The 21,074-nt window shown below is 49.4% G+C and overlaps 1 protein-coding gene across 1 annotated transcript in view; it reads left to right on the forward strand.

The window, feature by feature from the left end:
- Positions 1-7,989, forward strand: part of PRSS55 (serine protease 55) — a 61,476-nt gene extending 53,487 nt beyond the window's left edge. The window contains 3 exon segments of the mRNA XM_061200753.1: positions 2,532-2,681; positions 7,742-7,934; positions 7,937-7,989. Coding sequence (XP_061056736.1) covers positions 2,532-2,681; positions 7,742-7,934; positions 7,937-7,989 — 396 coding nt within the window.
- The last annotated feature ends 13,085 nt before the right edge of the window (positions 7,990-21,074 follow it).

A 21,074-nucleotide genomic window follows, 5' to 3' on the forward strand; every position in this document is an offset into this window, starting at 1 on the left:
TGTTTAACAGATGAGAAAACAGGGATTTAGAATTTAAGTGGTTTGCCTGAGGTCCAGGAGGTGGTGGGGCCAGGCTGGAAGCCAGGTCATCTGCTTCTCACCCAAAATGGACAGAAGTGATCACGCCGTGTAAATAACACAGCAGTGAACTTAGGAGGCTCTGTGGTCAGTATGTTTCTAACCAGACAAGTCTCTGGCTACCAGCCTTAGTCTTTGGAAGAAAGTTCCCCTTAGGTGGGCTGTCATCAGTCCCAAGTCCTTGCTAGCTGAGGCCAGACCCTCCTTTGAGACATCCTTTCTTTCTTTCCAATTGGAAGAGAAAAAAAATTAAGACTCTATGTGTGAAAGGACATGAATTTACAGCTGTCCCTCTGGTGTCCCAGCAGTCCGAGAAGGGAATCTCTGTTTCCTAAGTATACAAATAATGTTTGTAATACATAAGGCTAAAATAATAATACTAATACATTTCTGAAGCATTTACTACATAGCATTTACCCTATGCCAAGTGATTTATAGATTTTAAAAATGTCATTGCCAGTAATCTTGGGAAGTAGCTGGTATTATCTCCATTTTAACGACGCAGAAACTGAGGCTTAGAAGTTACTTGTCCAGGCACAGTTCTCTCCCTGTTATGTAAGGAAATAACAATCAACATATTAATAGGCTTTTTATAACATTCATGCTATCGTAACATGAAGAAAATGATAAAGACAGCACTTATGGAAGGAGCTCTTTGAGTGGCAATCCTATTGATTTGGTTCTTGCCCCATGACCTTGAACTAGAACGCGCACAAAGAAAAGCACACACCCACAAAAACCAGACAAGCGTTAAGGGCAATGTTTTGTACTGGAAAGGGTGGTTTTGGTTTTGGCACCACGCTTGCTGGGTGTCCTTGAGCTCCAACCTCTCTGTTCATTCCGCTCCGTATATCCCTCTGCTTGGCGATGTGTCCCACAGTCAACATAAACTCCCCTTGAACCCGATTTAATCGTTATGTTCCCCTGCACTTTACCCGTGTTAACCACACCCCGTGACCTTGGAACTAGGCCTCACCATCCGTGTGCAGTGGCACCAGTCACCGGATCATGTCAGTGTCAACGCATCCCTCTGCCTCCTGACCGTCTTGAGCCCTGGTTCAGGTCCTCAGCATTCCCATCTCCTCTTAACTGGTCCCTCCACCTCCTGCCTAATTCCTTTCCAATCAGTTCTCCCCACTCACTCTTCCTGTCAAATTCTTATTCATCCTTCAAACAAAATGCTTTGAAGGCTATCCTGGCAGACCTTTCCCTCGACAGAGTCAATTCCTCCCCGCCCTGCACTGCTTCCATATCTTCTTCCCACTTCTCCTGTTTCATCAAATGCAGTTGATCCTGTTTGTTTGCATTGATGTCTCCCTCCCTAGACCATCAGGTCTTGTTTTCCCAAGTGCCTAACAGTTAGTTTTTCCTCCTTGAGGATGTGTTCAGTGGAAGTGAGCAGATCTCTTCTGACTTTCCATTTTCTAATTATAAAATGAGAATCAAAATACCTACCTCACAGAGATGTGAGATGAAGGGGTGGATGAGAAAGAAAAGTCAGGGGACCAACGCTGGGCCTTGTACATCATGTCCAGGAAGTGTTGACCCTCCTCCTTCCTGTTAGGTCCCATTCCCGGTCCTGTTGATGACCATGGAAAAGGAGGCCATCTCCCCGCTGAGAAAGAAAGGTCGCTTGAACAATTATAGCTCCCCAGAGGGAAAGAACATGTGCTTTGGCATCAGGAAGACCTGGTTCCAACTTTGGCCCCAACACCATGTAACCCTGAGCAAGCCCTTCATCCTCCTTAAGCTTCATTTTCCCTGTGTTAAAACGGACAAAAGGAAGCCATGTATGTGTGTGGAATACGATGGGGACTTGGTACATACTTTCTATATAAATAGATAATCATGTGAGTCATAGACCCATGTGATTCCACCCTGGAGGGGTCACACAGTCAGAAAAGCTTAGCTCACTTGCCCCCTGCAAACACCCACAGCAAGGAATTAAAAAGAGACATCCTTCTCCCTCACGCCTCCTGAAGAACATCAGAGGAGACCCAGTTCACATCCACAGCCCTAACAGCACTCCTCACATCCTCTTTTCCTTCCTTCCCTTTACAGCTCTGTCCAGAGCTTCTGATTTAAGACCCGCAAAACTGGTCCCCGCTATTCCTCAGCCTGGGCGACAGGTCCTCCATGTTCCGGCTCCCTCTCTCCGTGCTGTGCATGGAGTTATTTTCTCGCCAGCCCTCCCCCTCCTCCTCCCCCCTCTCTAGTCCTGTCCCAGCCACTGCCCACGCTCTACATACCACGAATCCTGGAGCCAGGCTGAGTGCTGCACATGCCCCGCAAGCAGCCGGGATAGGGTGCGTGTTGATCTGCAATGATGTGATTCCCCTTGGCAGCCTGGAGTCGGGAGGTCCATGAACCCTCTTCCATGAGTGAGCTGAGCTCTGCCTCAGATGGATAGTTTCAAATGGGACTCGCTGCTGATCTGTGTTCTCTGTCCACAGGGTGACAGCGGGGGGCCTCTCGTCTGTACCACAGAATCTGGCAAGAAGTGGTACCAGGTGGGCATCATCAGCTGGGGAAAGAGTTGTGGACAGAAGAACATTCCAGGAATATACACCTTGTTAGAAAACTACCACTCCTGGATCAAGAAGGTGACTGAGTTAGAGGGAAGGCCCTTTAGTGCTGAGAAAATGATAGCCTCTCCCGAACAAAAATCAAAGAGCTCTCAGGCTTCAGAATTCCCGGAGCCAGGCAGCCCCAGATTCTGGCTCCTGCTCTGCCTTCTGCCCTACATGGTGTTTTAAGCTATTTTTCTACAAATAATAAAATAGATGCTATTCTTTAACCAAGGAGAGTGTGTGAGAATGAGCCACCAGCACAAGGACTAACTACAGATTAGAGGTAAGGGCTAGGAACTGAGGCTGCTAACAGAGAGTAGAATCAGAAACCAGGTAGGCTGGAGCCATGGCTCAGGGACTGGGCTTTGGGTCCCTGCAATAGTCAGGACTCTTTCCATTTTAGGTGAGTTACCATGCTCAAACCATCTAAAGCCAAAAAGGGTTGTTTATAGAGGTACATAACAGAAAAACAAAACAAAACAAGAAACAGGAGTGGTATGTTGATTGCCTTCAGGCATGGCTGAATCCAGGAGCGCAGTAGATGTTAACAGGGATCATTTCTCAAAACGAGCTTCCAAGCAGTGGCTATAATGACCACTAGTACCTTTAGTTTGTATCCTACCAGCTTAGCAGCTCCAATAGAGAGAGCCTCGTTCTTGATAGTTCCAGCAAAAGCCTGTGGTCTTGCTCTCTTGACACACAGGCCCACAGCCCATTGCTGCTGCAATCACTGTGGCCAACAGTGGCACATTTCTAGGCTCGGCCCGAGTCACACGCCCACGCCAGGAAGCAGCAAAGGGCCAGCCGTCCAGAACCATGTGCCCTGATTGTGGGTGCAGGTGATGCACCCACACAAAAATCAGGATGCTGGGAACAGATAAAAGGGTCTGGCTACTGGAGATGCCATTTGATGGTGGACATTCTGATTGACCTCCTGGACAGCCGAATCCCAGGCTCTCAGGAGCTCCCGAAGAAATGAAGAAATGACGTCCAGAGACTGTTGCTTTAAGACCATTGGAAGAGCAGGGTTAGAGTGGGAAAAGGGAGACCCAGGAAGTGTTTTCTCTCACAGTCTCTTTCTGAAGAAGGATCACCACTGCTGTAGGTCATGGACGAGCCCAAGCTTTGCGTTTCCCCAGTTGCCATTGCATCTCGAGTGGGAGCCCAGGGAATCCAATAAGGGCCAAAACCAGAGGGATGAGGCACATGGCAGCCCCGAGTCATTCAGTGCTTGAGTCGTCTTGAGAGCTCACAGTGTTGCCTGCCATGGGGGATGCAGCTCCCCTCCTCAAGGAGCTTCCTGGCAAATGGTGATACAGCTACGCCCAACCCTTCCACTTGAGTGCTAGAGGGTGTGGGGAATCCTGCAGGGTGCAGGGGGCCATCACCAGGAGCTGGCAGGACCCGGAAGCCTCCTCAGACGGGCTGCACCACGGAGGAGGATCGGCTGAGGGAAAAGCGAGGTCTTTCCAAGCATGGAAAGAGGGCAAATGAAGGGCAAGCGGGAGATGAGCGACGTCAGCTTGGCTCAAGAGTAACCTACAGTGAGAACTGGTAACAAGCTGAGAGCGGGGAGAAAAGGGAGCAGACGCTTCTCCAAAAGAGGGGAGTCCCAAGACAGAATGAAAGTAAGATGATTAAAAAGGGGGGTGGGGCTGAGGAAAAGTTAAGGTTGCTCGAGAGAGAGGTGAAAATAAGTTGTCTCAGAATGAACGTGAGCATGGGCACTTTGCTAGTGCTAACACGGGGAGCGAACATAAGACGCCATTTGAAGGGTGCTTGGGGGAGTGCAATGGTTACTTTCATGTGTTAACTTGGAGGGTGGTTTTGGATGAGATTAACATTTAAATTGGTGAACTTTGAACAAGCAGATTGCCCTCCGTAATGTGGGTGGGCCTCATCCAATTCGTTGAAGTCCTGAATAGAACAAAAAGACCAGCCTCCTCAAGCAAGAGGGCATGTCTCCAGCAGACTGCCTGTGGATTTCATCCGCACTTCTGCCTCTCCTGGGTCTCCACCTGCACCTCAGCTCTCCTGGGTGTTGAGCCTGCCAGCCCACACTGCAGATTTGAACTTGCCAATCTCCCTAATCATGTGATCCAATTCCTCATAACAAATACACCTACACAGACACACACACACACTGCCTGGAGAACTCTGACTAATACAGATTTTAGGACCAAGAGTGGTTCTAGAGAAACAAAATCTTAAAGATGAATTTTCTGAATTGGTGCTGTGATTTCTGGAATTAGCTCTCTAGTCAGATTAGATTGAAAGACACTAATGACTCTATTTCCAGTAGTAAAAAGAGCACTGACAGTCCATGAAGTGACAGGGCAAGAGAGATAAGCAAAGTATCACCACTGGAAACTCCTGATCCAACACTTGTAAGAAGCTAGGATCTGGGTGACCATGTATATGATACTTTCAAACATTTTTTTTCAAACTGATGAGTATGATGAGATTGGCTGGTTGCTTCTAATGTTACTGGACAAAGTGGGAAAGAAAAGGATGAGCTCAGGGATTCGAATTCCTAGCTCAAGGATCCTGTAAATGACCTGAAAGCTTCTATGTCTGCCCTGAAGGAGACCCTTACCCCCTGTAGCCACAGGGCAGGGATTGCTGAAAATCAGACCTGCCATCTCCCCCTGTGACTGGCTGAATTACAATGCAAGTTGAACTCCCAGCCTCCCAGGGTGTCTCCTGCTAAACCCAGGCCACGGACTGGGAAGGAATGGGATCCTGCAAGTTGGAATGGGGGTGTGTGGGAAGACCCTGATGGAGCTGGGGAACTTGAACCCTAAATTCTGATGCATCTTCTCTGCAGCAGTCTCTCTGTCCCCAGGAGAAGTGGCTTCTCCACCCCCGCCCGTCCCAGGGTATTAACCCTGAGTTACCTGAGGAAAGGGTAATGACCGCCCCTGAGGCAGCTGACAAGCGAGACACTGCTGGTTCTCCTCAGTGTCAACCCCACCACCCCTCTTGGCTTCTAGACCTATGAGCAGACTCAAGTCCCAGCAGCCCCTAAAGGTGAGGTACAAAGTGTGACCCGTGGGGAGGTGTACTACCCTCTGAGTGTTCTAACTCCTGCAGATAGAAACCCGGGCCACACGTGTGGGGATGGGTATTAAGGCTGTGGGATAAATCGTGGAAGGAACGTAAAGTTGGATCAGGCGGCATTTATTGCCACGGGCTCACTAAGCAGGGATTCTGCGTCTAACTTTGCATCTTGGGGAGGAAGAAAGGGCTCTAACAGTTTGCTTCGTTGCTTGGCTGAAATATGGCCAAAAGGAGACCCACAGTGAGTGAATTAGAATTGCCAGACCTGCTTTGGTTTAATGTAGAGAAAGGGATTCCATGACTTAGGGAGACTGGAATGTTAGAGTGAGTTTGTCATATGAAACCTACTCACTCACCCACCCTGGGAAGGTCCAGAAGACATGCCTTTCACCACGACTGTGAGAGATAAATTTGAGAGGGAACCCCTGGCATCCCTGGCTCTTCTCTGTGGGCCAGACTTCACAGAGGGAACTGCAGTCACGGAATTGGGAAACGTAACCACAATGAGAGTGATCGGATCCGTGGTGTCAGGGACCAGAGAGGCGGCACTAAAGCCCCAATGGCAAGGAGGGAATGGTCCCTGTGATGGACAGCAGGGTCAATGCCGCAATCAGAATGGCCTGACTCCTGCAGACCGATGGCTGGCTAGTTCGTCATGGGGTTCCTAGAAGTGAAATAGACAGGAAGCCTACTAATTCTTACTTGTTCTGTGTAAGCAGAAAATAGGTCAAGTGAAAAGAGTCTAACTTGAATCATAAAAACAAGAGTCATGGCTCGTTAATTGTCAGACTTGAGCCACTTTATAGACTCAGAACCCCTTGAATGAAGGACCCTAGTACACTATGGAATATTTATACTGTTAATCATTCTCCCAGCCTTCCCCAAAAGGACCCACAGGCTTTTGCCAACTGTGCATTGGGAAGAGGAAATAATCAGACCTTTTCGGGACTACTGGACGCTGACTCTGAACTCACTGGTTCCCTTCTCTGTGGAGTAAGAGATATTATGATGGGAAAGGCCAAGTGGAAGCAACTAGAACTGCCCCTACCTAGGAAAATAGTCAACCACAAAAGCAGCCCTGCATTCCTGGAGGGATTGCAGAGATTAGTGCAATCATCAAGTACTTAAAAAACCCAGGGGTGGTGATTCCCACCACATCCCCAATTCAACTCTCCCATCTGGCCTCGGCAGACGGGTCTTTGAGAATGACAAGAGGATTATTGTAAGCTTGCCAAGGTGGCGACTCCAATTCCAGCTGCTGTATCAGATGTGATTTCATTGCTTCAGTAAAGTGACACATCTCTTCCAGTATCTGCTATGCAGCTCTTGATCTGAAAGAATGCCTTTTTCTCCATTCCTGTCCGTGAGATCCGCCAGAAGCAGTTTGTTCTCTGCTGACAAGGCCAGCATTACACCTTTACTGTCCCACCTCAGGTGGATATCAACTCTCCGGGCCTATGGCATAGTTTAGTTCACAGGGCTCTTGATCACAAGACCCCATTCACTTGCACACGATAGCACACTGGTGCATTACACTGATGACATATTGCTGACTGGACCTAGTGAGCAAGAAGTAGCACCTGCTCTAGACTTATTGGTAAGACATTTACATGCCTGGGGGTGGGAAATAAACCCAACAAATTTCAGGGGTCTTCTACCTCGGTGAAATTTCTAGGGGTCCAGTAGGGTGAGGCATGTTGAGTTTTTCCGTCTAAACCTGGCAGCAACTTCATTTTGGCCGCGAGGTAGGAAAGGGAGAGAGTGACAGCAGATCAGAAGCCAGGGAAGGAGGCGAGGGGCGCGGCAGCCAGGCGGTGGCGGAGATGGAGTGGATGGGGGGGAGGGGTAGGTGGGGAAGTGTCCGTGTTTCCTGCCGTCTCTGCCATCCATCATCCTCTCCCGGAGCGGAAATCAATATTCCTCTCTCTTGTTCTCTCCCCAAATGTTCTGAATTTAGAAAAGAAAGAGCAAACCCTGACAAATGCTTATTGTTTTCCAAATATAAATGCCGCACCGCTTCCGCCCCCGCGCAGATGTCACCCCCTCTTCCCGGCTGCCCGGGTGTCGGTGTCGCCGGCCTGGGCGCTCTGCCACGACCGCTGTGGGTGCAGATGGAGCCCATGAAGTGGACTGCTGGCCGCCACTCGAGGTCACCTGGTTTCCTAAGAAGCAGGTTCTCGGCAATGTCTCGCAGGAGGAGCATTTGCAGCTCAAAGCTCTTCTGGCATTCTTCCCCCGACCGCTCCCCGCCCCGCACACCGCTCGCTTGTTTGGAAAGTAACTGTGAAACCTTTTACTCCCCCTGTTGAAAAGCACCTTCTCGCCCATCCCTTTTGCCTGTAGAGGTAGCAGGGCAGAGAGGACCACTCCACCGCTCAGATGCGGAAGCCGAGGCTCAGAGAAGCGAAGGCGTTCACTCGGAACAGTGCTAGGAACTGGGATGGGGGCAGGCGGGTGATGCCGAAAGCTCAGCTTCTCTGTGCACCGGTGCTGAATCAAATCTCGGAGACAGAGTTTTGGGTGAAGTAGGAAAGAAGAGCTTTAGTACTTTGCCAGACAAAAGGGGCCACAGTGGGCTCCTGCACCGAAAAACTATGTGTCCCCACCCAGGAGGATGTGATGAGTTTTATAACAGTACTTCAAGGGCGGGGTTGCTGACAAGATGAGGGTGTGTGCAGGGTCTCAGGTGGTCGGTTCTCCAAATCTTGATGAGACTCTCTGGTCCCTTCAATCTTGCCTCAGGTGGTTTCCTGGCTGCTCCTTCCCTGATTAGCAACTGTTCGAATCTGCCCTTTGGAACTCAGGGAAGGTCATGGAGACTGGAGTCTTGCTTACAAGAAACGGGGGACAAAAAGAGGCCTCCGTGCCCAGGCCCCACTCGGTTTCAGGGGTAGACATGTTGGAGCCCCCAGGACATCCCAGGAGCCCAAGCGGCCTGGGTTCTAATTCCACTGCTCCCTTGCTGCTGAAGTCCGGAATGTCGCAGATTCCCTGGCCTCCAGGCTCCCAGAGGAGCGGCTCTGAGCAGGCAGAATACACACCATGCAACCCTCCTTGTTAGTAAAGGCTGCCATGTGCATGATGCTTCCTAAACGTCAACCGCCCTTGTAAATACTCTTATACACATTAAGATCCTGTTGCTGAAATCTCGGCTTCTGTACACCAATGCCAAATAGAAATACGGAGACAGAATTTAGGAGGAAAGCGAAAGAATAGCTTTATTTCCTTGCCAGGCAAAGAGGGAACACAGCAGGCTAGTGCCTCCAAAAACTGTGCCCCCCTTAGAGAGGGTAGCAAGAAGCTTTATAGTAATGGTTCAAAGAGGGCATGATCAGCTCGCGGACATTTTTCTGATTGGTTGGTGGTGAGGTAAGTGGGAGGCGGCATCATCAACCTTCTGCTTCCAACTGGCCTGGGGTCTACATGCTCGTGGGAAGCATACCATCGTTAATTGTTAACTTTTCCTACCTGAAGGGGGCATCTGCAAAACAGCTCAAAGATATTGTTGTGTCTGTTGATGGGGAGCCAGGACCTTGCCCCAAGGCGGCACTATTGTTTCTCCTGAGTGTCCCACCCTTGTCTCCCATCCCTTCCCTTCCCTAATTAACAACTGCTTGAATCTGCCCATTGGCACTCAGGGAAGGTCATGGAGGCTGAATGAAGCCTATTTCCTGTAATCAAAGAAATGGGGGATACAGAAAGGCTTTGTGCCCAGGAGCCCCACGGGGCCCTGCTCAGTGTCAATCCCCCTCAGTCCTCAGAGTAACCCTATGAAATAGGTACTACCACTGGGCCTTGTTTACAGACTGAGGAAACCAAGGCCCAAGGTCACAGGGCTCTGAGGATGTGGGGCTGTATTCACACCCAACCAGTCTGGTCTAGATGGAGGTGGACTGAGCCCTTGGGCCAGCCTGCCTCTGGACACTGTCCAAGGCAAGGACACTGACCCACAGGTCTGATACCTGGGTTCAGGTATCACTCACTCTTTGAGGAATTTGGTCAAACTGGTGGCCCAGACTGGTGGTTCCTTGGTCAAAGGAATCTCTAGAGAAAGTTACAGAGTAAAAACCCAGGATTTCTCATTTGGACGCATGTAGGGAGAGCACCTCAGGTCCCTGGCCAACGTCACAAAAGCCAAATACAGCAATCCAGGCTCCCGGTCTGTCTTCCAGGTCTCCTCCTCGTCCTCTCTCTGGTTGGGGTATTCACTCCCTCATTCTTCAGTCCCCAGTCTCTTCTTTCTCCATCCTCTCTCGACCCATAGCTGGGGGACTCACTCAGTGTCCTGCCTTCAACCAGGAATACGTCCCACCTCTAGCAACCTGATTTGCATTTCTCTCAGCAGAATCAACCAGCTCTTCCTTGATGATTCCAGCAAGCCCAGTCCCTTGGCTGTAGTTTCTCCAGATAGTAGGTAGGGAGAGTGGAAATCTCATTTATCCATTTTCTGCTAAACCTTTTCGTTTATCTTTACTCCCAGCTCCTAAAACTCAACTGACTATACACACTGTCTTACTCACAAAAAGTACAAAAAGTACTCCACCTTCACTGGACCTGCTTCTGCTATGGGCGCCAGCATCATTCTCTTTTGGCCAGACCTGAAACCTTAGAGCTGATGTTCTGCACCTGTGCCCAGGGCGAAGCCTCAGACTCATGGATGACCTAATAGAGGGCTGTAAAACTCCTTGAAATTGTATACACTCACAAAACTAAAGACCACATATTGGGACTGAGAGGAAATATTTGCAACACATATGTCACACAGAGGACTTCTATCCAGAATATATAAAGAATCCTTGCAACTCAACTCAATTTAAAAATGGGCAGAAGATTTAACAGGCACTTTACGAAAGATTTATGAGTGATCAATAGGCACATGAAAAGATGCTCAACTTTATCAGTCATCAGAGAAATGCAAATTAAAACCACAAGGAGATACCACTATGTATTCACTAGAACAGCTAAAATTTTAGACTGGTAGTACCAAGTGTTGACAAGGATATAGAGAAACTGGATTTCTCATACAAGGCTGATGGAATTGTAAAATGGTACAAGCCATTAAGAAGACAGTTTGGTAACTTCTTAAAAAGTTTCACATATACCTACCTTATGACCCAGCCATTCAATTTCTACATATTTATCCAAGAGAAATGAAAGCCCACGTTCACGCAGAGACTTTGCTTCGGAATGTTTATAGCAGCCTTATTTGTAATGGCAAAAGCTGGAAACAACCCACATGTTTATCATCAACTACTGAAAGGATAAAAATGGGGTGGTATATCCATGCAGTGGAGTATTGTTCAGCAATAAAAGGAGCAAACTACTGATGCCTGCAGCCACAGGGATGAATCTCAAAATCGTCATGCTGAGTAAAACAAAGACCAAAAAATGTGCATACTGTGTGATTCTACTGGTATAAAATTCTAGAAAATGCAAAGTCATCTATATAGTGACAGAAAGCAGATCGGTGGTTGCCTGGGGGTCAGAAGTAAGGGAGAAAGTGGATTTTGAGGGGGCCCACGAAACCTTTCGGGAAAGATGGAAATATTCAGTATTTTAATTGCAATGACAGCTTCCCAGGTAAAGGCATATGTCATAACTCTCCACAGTTGACGCTTCAGACGTGTACAGCTTGTGTTAAATTAAACCTTAGTAGAGCTGTAAGAAAATATGAGTGCTGGATGCCAGTGACTCTTCTGTGTCTAGATTAAGAAATTGCCTTCCACGTGCTATGAAAGCTTGGTTAGAACTCTGACCTTGATTTCACTGTGTAAGATGGGCATCTCAGTGGTCCCCAGAGCCAGTGTTGGAGTCCCATAATGAGAGAACCAGAAGCGCCCTTGAAATGATGAAAAGCCTGACACCCAAAGAGGGAAGTGACTTGCCCAAGGTCACCCTACAACTTTGTGGCAAAGTCAGGCTTTGAGCTCAGGCACCCCGATTCGGTCACTGGTCTACAAGCCCTGGGAGGACACCATGGGGCCAGGAGGTCAGCTGTGGTCACCAGCTAAGGGGTCACACAGCCAGAGCCCAACACATGCCAGGCACAGAGAGCCCCGCAGCGAATGAAACGCGCTGTATGGGTGTGAACTCTGTGCCCTGCAGCCTGGCGGCGGTGAGCAGGAAGGGCCGTGGCCTTGGACCCGAGCATTCAGACCGTCTGTGGGGAAGGACAGAGCTTGTGGGTTCTTGTTTTAAATTTCTAACTTCTTGCAAACCAATACTTTCATAAAACATAATCCAATTAAATTACTAGAAAAATGAACCAAAAAATGAACATATAAAATACAAGCTCAAACTTTTATTATTAGATTCAACCCACATAAAATCACTCGTTAAATTGCTGTGAAGGTTTCTAAGCATTTACTCTCCATTTCTGTACTTATCTCTTCATGGACCAGGAACCAGCAGTGGTCCGTGTTCCACCCTTTGAGAAGTATTTCCCTAAAAGATCCAAACTTTAATTACCAAGAAGTCAGGGGCCCCTGGCTTTCTAAAGTCTAGGAGGATCACATTAAAACACGGGTTAGATTGAAATGTGACACATGAGTCATCATTTGAATTGAGACTGTACAGACTGATATATTATTCATTGTCTTGAGCAATAAAAACTCACAAAATGCCTAAGTGCCCTCAGGCCCCGGAATAGCTTAATTGGGCAGCAGTGCTCTGTGATGTCAAGCACCTGTTTAATTCTGAGTTCTGCAGTTTTACATCAGAACAGGCCCAGGAAGAGGCATTTTCCATCTTCGGTCCCTGGCTCCTGTCTCTGCTTGAGTGCGTGAAGGGGCCACCCCTCCCCATGGAGTATCCTTCCAAGGCGCTGAGCCCAGATCACCCAGGGGTTCAGAGGCTGTGTGAGCAGCTGCCGGCACAGACGAGGAGAGGAGAGGAAGCCTCGTCTGGAGTTGGGAGAGCGGAGCCAGATCCCTGTCACCCACACCAAGGGGGCAGGCCAGGCCTGGGCTCCCCTGTCCTGAGTTGGCCTTGACAGCCGTGGAGGGTCAGATCCAGAATCACCCTGGCCGAGGCTCAGGGGTTAGGCCCCAGGAACAGGAGCACCTACGCCCCAGGTTCCTGGCCTGTGAAATGGGGGTTTGTCACATGGACTGCCTAGGCCAACGCCGGGCCGTGATGATGCAGATGAAGTGATGCAAAGCCAGGCCCGGGTAACGCTCAGGAGAACCCAATGCCCGTACCAGCTGAAGCTGAGTGACAAGACCTCAGGTTGGGGTGGGCCTTAGTGAGTTCTCACTCCTCTCCCCACCCCTCTCTGGCCTGGACTTGAGTCCCCTTGAAGTTCTCTGTATCAACCCCCAAGCTGTTCGGCTTGAATGCCACAATTGACAGGGAACTCACCACCCAAGGGCAGGCCTTCTCAGCTCCGCACAGCTTTGACCCGGAGAACACAGTCCCAGGCTGAGCTGCATTGGCCTCCCCGTGGCTCTCACCCCAGCACTGGCTGCAGCTCCTGGGGGCCAGCCCGACTGCCGTGTGCACCCTTGAAGACCAGCCTTCTGGCCTCAGTGAGCCTTGGCTTCTGCAAGCTGCACATCCCAGCTCCCTGTCACACGTCCTGTTTATACCTTTACAATCGGCACCATCCTGTCAGAACACACCCCCAGGTGAGGTGCCTCCCCAGGTAAGACCCACCCCGCCCTGCTGTCACGGGGTCTCTTTGTAGAGCCTAAGGTGGGCCTTACTCCTGACCTTTTAGAACTGCAGAATGTGTACAGCCTGTCTCAGTGCCCCCAGCTGCCTTGCTTTTCTCTTCTTGACACCACGAAGACCCCTCCCTGAGTCCCGGGGCCTCTTGGTCCTTCTCTTCCTCCTACGGACCCCCATTCAGCAGGAGCCCTCCTCATTTGGGGAGCACACTGAAGACTAAAGCCTTAAGCTCCCACCTTCCCAGCTCTTCCCTTTCATCCTGAGCGATTCAGCCCCAAAGCCCTGATGTGACGTGGAGTGCTGCTGTGTCCTCAGTTCAGGGACAGGAGGGCCGCAGGGTCTCAGGGCTGCGTGGGGACAGCGGGGAGGGCGTCCATGGGACAGGCAGCCGGGCGAGGGGCGTGGGAGCCCATGCGGCGGGTAGGGAGGGTGGTCAGAGCCTGGGTGGGGCAACAGCGTGTCCTTGTGGCAGGGCGGGCGACTCGGGAAGTCAGGGTCCAAGCCAGCTGGCCCTGGCGAGGGGGCCTGGCATCGAGGAACAGTCTGCAAAATGGCTGGACCAAAATCTTCGAAAGTATCAAGGCCATCACTTGTCTTTTTCCCTTTTTTCTGGTTAAAATTCTGAATTTTAATGAAACACACTTGTTTTTTTTTAATTATGGGTTTACTTATGAGTTCTCTATGATCACTATTGCTTTCTGCCGTCTTATTCACACCTAATTATAAGTCCAATACCCGGGGAAAAAAAAGTACCAAGGCCGTGATAATCAAAGAAAAACAAAGGAATTGCCCCAGACTGAAGAAGACCAAAGAGAAGTGACAACTCGGGGCAGCGTGTCATTCTGAATGGATCCTTTTGTTATGAAAGGAGTCATTGGGCCAATTGGTCAGACCTCAGCGGGTCCGAGGACTATGATGATGGTGGTGTATCAGTGTTAGCCCCCTAGTTATAAAGGAGAGTGTCCTTGTTTGTAGAAACACACACTGATAGAAAATCAGGTCAGCAACTTACTCTCAAATGACCAGGAAGGAAAAGGTTTTATTATATAACTGTAATTCCTAATTTTCTGTAAGTTTATAATTGCTTGAAATTTGTTTTTTTAAGAAAAGAGGATTTCGGAGCTGGCACTGAATTAGAGATTACCTGATCCTCAGCTCTATTTATGAGACAAGAACAAAGTTGCAGAAAGGTTAAAGTGACTTGACCAAAGTTACACAGCTAGTAGGTATTGGTTCTGGGACCCAAACCCTCCTTTCAAGTCTTATGGTTGGATCTAGTCTAAGTCCCTCATTTTACAGGTTAAGAAATTGTGGTCCAGGGTCACAGAGAGATTCACCCCAAAATGAGCTGAACAAATTTCAGGTGTCAAGTTAATTGGGACGAATTTGGAGAGTTTCTTTAATGTCTGAAATTGAACTCTGGGTGCTTTCCTCCTCTGTCCACTTGCACAGAAAGTTCTCCTAGGTGTTGGCCTGAAGCCATTCCTCTCAGAAAGGAAGTCCTCTGCCACTTGCTCGGGGTTTTAAATTTGTTGCCCGGCAAAGCGGTCATAGTGTACATGAGCAACTTTCCCTGCAGGGGCCTCTACGGTTTCTGGGGTTTTCCTCTTAGTCACTGACAGCCTGGAACCTTGCCCTTCCATGTGCCAGCCATCAGCCAACCAGCTGGCAATTCTGAAGAAGCAGAAAAGCATCCAGAGACCCTCTAAGGAGGGCACAAGCCCGTGGAGAAAGAAGGTGACATGTGTCTGCTAGGGGACAAGGGCAGGAGGCAGAGTGTTATGAGCTGAATTGTGTCCCCCAAAATTCATATGTTGAAGTTCTAACCCCCAGTACATCGGAATGTGACTGTATTTAGAATTAGGGCCTTTAAAGAGGTGATTAAGGTAAAATGGGGTCACTAGGGTGGGCCCTGATCCAATATAACTGGTGTCCATATAAGAAGAGGGGATAAGGACACAGACACACAGAGAGACAACCATGTGAGGACACAGGGAGAAGACGGCCATCTACAAGCCAGGGAGAGAGGCCTCAGGAGAAACCAACCCTGCTGACACCTTGATCTCAGATGTCCAGCCTCCAGAACTGTGAGAAGATAAATTTCTGTTGCTGAAGCCACGCAGTCTGTGGGACTTTGTTACAGCAGCCTAACAGATTAATACAGCAGGGCTGAGGAACGCCGGAAAATAGACTTTCCTACAGACCACAGGCTCTTTGCACAGATCCCTTCTGCCCACACTGTAATGTCACCTTCCCTCAGGATATCAGGTGACACTCTCCCCATTTGGACCCTAATTGACAAAAGCAGGGAACGGAATGCTCAGTCTGGAGCCAGAAGTCCCAGCACATCCATTCAGGAGCTGTGTGATCTTGGGCAAGTCATTTAACCTTACTGAGCCCCAGTTTCCTTATATGAAAATAGGATTCATAATTTCTGTTTTTAGTCTTTCATAGAATTGCCAAGATCAAGTGTAGAAACTGATGGAAACTATAAACAGATTATAAATGTGAGGATTGCTATTAATGACAGTAATACTATAGTGTTCATAATTTTAAAAATGTATCTACTGAGCTTCTGTTTCAGTTAGAAAATGCAAACATAATCTCCAGAATTTGCAATCCAGGAGGGAATATGGGAGTTACACACATAAAGCTGTGTAAAAGTTGGCCCAGAATGAAATACAGTCCACAAAACAGAAATCAATGTTCAGAGAAAGGAAATCATCATGGTCTGGTGTGAATCACTGCTGTTTATTCCCTCATCAAACATGTCTTGGGAGCCTTTGTGTGCCAGCCTGTTCTACCAGGGGGGTAGAACTGTGAACAAGACAGCATGCCCTCAGAAAGCCTAGGTTCTTGTGCGGGGACAGATACAATAAACAACAGATGTTTCTGAGTATGACAGGTGGAGACAGTGCAGTGAAAGGAAGGAAGGACGGGGGTGAGGGTGGAAAGGCTGCGTCGGTAGAAGGACGGCTGCTTTATGGGGGTGTTTGGGAGGACCTTGCTGACAACTCACACCTGGAGGGAGTGAGGGCCAGAACCATGCTGCTACATGGGAAAAGAGCATAGTAGATGCTATCAGGTGCCTTTACAAGTGTGGATAGGACTTAGGTTTCTGGGGGAAGACTTTGGAGGTGCAGGAGCCCAGCCAACAGGCTTAGTGCGATTGGCCCGGATGGGACTGCGATTCCCAGATACAGCCACCAGGTGGCAGAGTGACTTCAGACAAAAAGTCTACCGAAGAGTCTGGGGAGAAACTTCTTTCTTCCCCCAAATGAGGAGTGCTGGCACAGGTTCGGGATCCCCGGAAGACCAGGGGAGCAGCAGATACAGCTTTGAAGGTTGAGAAGGAAGAAGAGGCTCCTTGCCTGACAGCTGGCTGGAGCTTTCCCGAGCCACTGGATTCCCCGTTCTCCCAACGGCGGCCATCCCCGGATTGGCCCCCACAGGTGGGGCTCTGGGCTCAGAGCAGCCGTAGCTGACATATTCCTGAGGGAGCCTGGCCCCATGGGGCCCCGCTCAGGACTGGGAGCTGGCGAGTGGCTCCCCTCGCTCTGTGGCTGGCTCACTTCGGGGCCTTCTCTTCCCTCTGCCCTAGCGAGCCGGGCATCTCACCCTACAGCTCACCCAGCGCTAGTCCGCCAAGCCTGGGGCGCCTCCTGAGACGAATGGAGGGTGCCTGGGAAGCAGAAGCCCTGGTCTGGCGCAGAGCGGAGCGCCGCCGCCTGAGCCTGCTCACTCGGCCAGCGTGAGACTTGCATCCGCAGAAAAAACACGTTTTTCCCCGCCGTGCCCCCCACACAGCCCGCTTGGTCATACCTCCATTCAAAAGTTTAATGAATGATCTACACACGCCAGGCAGGGTGCTGGGGACCCAGGGGTCTGTGAGACAGACCATTCACAGAGCGGGCTGCAAACTATACTCTGAGGGCTGAATCCAGGCTGCTGCCTGCTTTTGTAAAGTTTTACTGGCGCACAGCCTCGCCCATTTGTGTACCTAGTGTCCGTGGCTGCTTTGTGCTATAAAGCAGGGTTGAGTGGCTGCTACAGAGACCATATGGTCCACGACCCTGAGGCATGTGCTAGCTGGCCCTTTATAGAAAACATTTGCTGACCACCCATCTGGAGGGAGAGACAGGGAAGTGAACAGAGGATCGCGTCACTATAAAGGGAGCTGTGATGGAGGCGGGGCCACGATGGAGGCTGGGCCAGGTGAGAGATGAAGTTGAATGGATGAATGGACTGAGGAATGGATAAAGAAGATGCGGTACGTATATTCAATGGAATGGAATATTACTCAGCCATTAAAAAGAATGAAATAATGCCATTTGCAGCAACATGGATGGACCTGGAGATTATCATACTAAGTGAAATAAGTCAGACAAAGAAAGACAGATATCATATGATATCGCTTACATGTGGAATCTAAAAAAAAAGATACAAATGAACTTATTTACAAAACATAAACAGACTCACAGACTTAGAGAACGAACTTATGGTTACCAGGGGGAAGTGGGGGGGGGGAGGGATAGTTTGGGATTGACATGTACACACTGCTATATTTAAAACAGATAAACAACAAGGACCTACTGTACAGCACAGGGAACGCGGCTCAGTATTCTGTAATCACCTAAGTGGGAAAAGAATTTGAAAAAGAATAGATACATGTATATGTATACCTGAATCACTCTGCTGTCCCACCTGAAACTAATACAACATTGTTAATCAACTATGCTCCAATATAAAATAAAAATTTTAAAAACATAGGGCAAAAAAAAAGAGAGTGCTGTGATGGAGGCAGGGCCGTTATGGAGGTGGGGCAAGTGAGAGATGAATTTGAGTGGGAAGCTGGGTCGGGGAGCGTCCAGGTGGGCCTGCCTTTTAGGATAGTAGCCATGGGGAGCCACTGAAGGGTCTTGAGCAGGAGTGACAAGATCCCATCCCAGGAACTACTGTGTGGAAAGTGGAGGAGGGGACAAGAGCAGAGCCAAGGGGCCCAGTAAGAGACTGTGGTGGCTGCTTAGGAGGGAGAAGAGAGAAGAGAGAGGGAGCTGTGGGGATGGGGAAAGAGTCGATGCTGGCAGGATTTCGAGTGTGAGGGAGGGAGAGGCAGGGTCAGGGCTGAGTCTGTGTCCAGCCTGCATCCCCGAACTCTGGGATTGCACAAGGGTTCACCAAGCCATGCCAGATGCTGCGGTGGATGAGCCACTTGGATCGCCAAGAGAAGCCCCTCCTTCAAAGGTGGGGAAGCGAGGTTGGAGGTTTCGTGGCAACGTTCGGAATGCCGGGCAGGAGCCTCCTGTTGTTAGTTTCTGCTCTGTGCCCCTTTCTGGTTGAGTGCATGGTGCGTGGTATCTTCCAGGACTTTCCTAACGAGTGACATCAGCATGGACCTCTTAGGATGCCCTGTGGGTGGGACCAGGGCTGTGTGAACTCAGGGAGCCTTGAAAACCCAGCACATCCCAGCCCAAGTCCTCTTGCCAAAAGGGAGAGAAAGGCAGAGGCTGAAGCATGTCTCACACTTTTCCCGCAAGGTGCCCAGGGTGGTGCAGAGGAGCTAACAGACCAGCCCTGGGGGCTGGAGACAAAGGGCTCCACAAATATGAGGGGTCGCTGAAGCCTCAGGGTTTTTTTTTTTTTAATTCAGGTGCTTTTTGCATTCTGTTCCATCATATATCTTCTGTGTCTTGAAGTAGAAGAAATTTTTAAATAACTTACTAACAGTGATGCTCTAAGAAGATGCTTCAGGAGCGTGTTCAGGTTTGTTCTGTAGCTGCTGGTATTTCCGTCTCAGCCAGGTGAGGGTCTGGGGCAGGACGATGAGGACATGACTGCAGCCTGGAGAGAGAGGCAGCTTTTTGTGCTGATATCACAGCAAAGGTATAAGGAGGGACAGCAAGGTGATCAGCCCAAAAGCTCCCTGACAGCAGGGACACACTTTTTTACCCCTGAGTCCCTTGAAACCCCTGACACATAGCCTTTACACATTGTGACTATGCCTCAGATCAATAGAGAGGATTAAGATAGAATGCCCTGGGCCATGAAGCAGCTGAAGCACCGCCAGCTGCTCCCTTCTCTCTGTAATTTCTCTAAACCGCAATTTTCCTACCTGCAAGGTGGAAGTAATGACCCCTTCCTGCCTAGCTGTCAGTCCTGCTGCAATGCAGTAATGCAAAGGCAAGCACTTTAAAAAGTACAAGGCATTTTAGATATCCAAAGAGCACCATTATCCCATAGAGAAACACTATAGTAAAACCCTGCCGTGAGGCCATAAGCGGGGCAAGGAGGGGGGAGCTGAGAAATCCAAGCCCCTAAAATGCAAAGCTGGGGTGTGGCAAAATCGATGAATGAATTGGTGAGCCTTGGGTCTGTGGCAATGTATGGCCTGTCCCAGCACAAGCTCTTGTTTGGCGCCACCTGGTGGCAGCTGTCTGCCCTGCCTTAAATATCAAAGATTTTAGGTCCTGGGACTTTTGCGGGGACTTCCAAGACAGATACTGACTCCAGGACTCCCTTAATTGAAGCCACTTTGTTGGCCTTTATGGAGAAAGTTGGGGTGCAGGGACCTATCCTCTACCTCCCCACTTCTGAATCAGGATCACCTGCAGTTTCAGCCCTATCCTCCCAGCCTGCCTATCCATGAGGACGTTTGATGACAAATGTGCTATATCTAAATTCCTGTTACTCTGAGCTTTGGCATCTCGGTTTTTTTCTGTATTAACCTCTTCGGAAGAAACGACTTTCCATTTGATACCTGTGTCTTCCACATGATCTATTTCCCAAAGGATGTAATATGTGTGCATTTGTGTTTGTGTGTGTGCATGCACACATTTGTATGGGGTGGAGGGACAGCTTGGGGGAAGGATGTTTGCCCAGTTATCCTGTCTTCTATCACATTCAGACGGCTCTCAGTCAATCAACTACTTCCACTGAGACTCCCCCCCCACCAAATCCCACCACCATCAGCCAAAATGGACCAGCCTCCCTCCAGGACTGCTTTGAAATTCCCCACCACTGCCACCTTCCCTTACTGTCTACTTATTTCAGAGCACACGCAGAAGGTCCTGAAACTGGGGACTTCCCTGGTGGCGCAGTGGTTAAGAATCCGCCTGCCAATGCAGGGGACACGGGTTCGATCCCTGGTCCAGGAAGATCCCACATGCCGCGGGGCAACTAAGCCTGTGCGCCACTACTACTGAGCCCGTGTGCCACAACTACTGAAGCCCGCGTGCCTAAAGCCCATGCTCTGCAACAAGAGAAGCCACCGCAATGAGAAGCCTGCGCACCGCAATGAAGAGTAGCCCCCGCTCACCGCAACTAGAGAAAGCCTGCGCTCAGCAACGAAGACCCAACGCAGCCAAAACTAATTAATTAATTAAAAACTTAAAAAAAAAAAAAGAAGGTCCTGACACTGGTGGGCTTTGAGCACCATCCAATCTCCCCTTCCTTCTGGGAGGGCAGTGGAAGGATATCCTTTAAAAGCAGTCTGTGCTCAACAAGCGGTAAAGGTCACGCTTCATCGCTGAAGGTCAAAAGGCACAGGAAGCAATCCTGCACATGGGGCTTCTTACTGAGCTCCTTCACGTCTGTCGGCTTTCCTCACAAGACAATGACTTTGTGAGGCAGAAACACCCATGGCTTTAAAACACACGCCTTCACTCACTCACTCATCTTGTTATTGAATCAGAGGGAGTG

The sequence above is a fragment of the Eubalaena glacialis genome, chromosome 9 (genome assembly GCF_028564815.1).
Source record: "Eubalaena glacialis isolate mEubGla1 chromosome 9, mEubGla1.1.hap2.+ XY, whole genome shotgun sequence".
In the NCBI taxonomy this organism is placed as follows: domain Eukaryota; kingdom Metazoa; phylum Chordata; class Mammalia; order Artiodactyla; family Balaenidae; genus Eubalaena; species Eubalaena glacialis.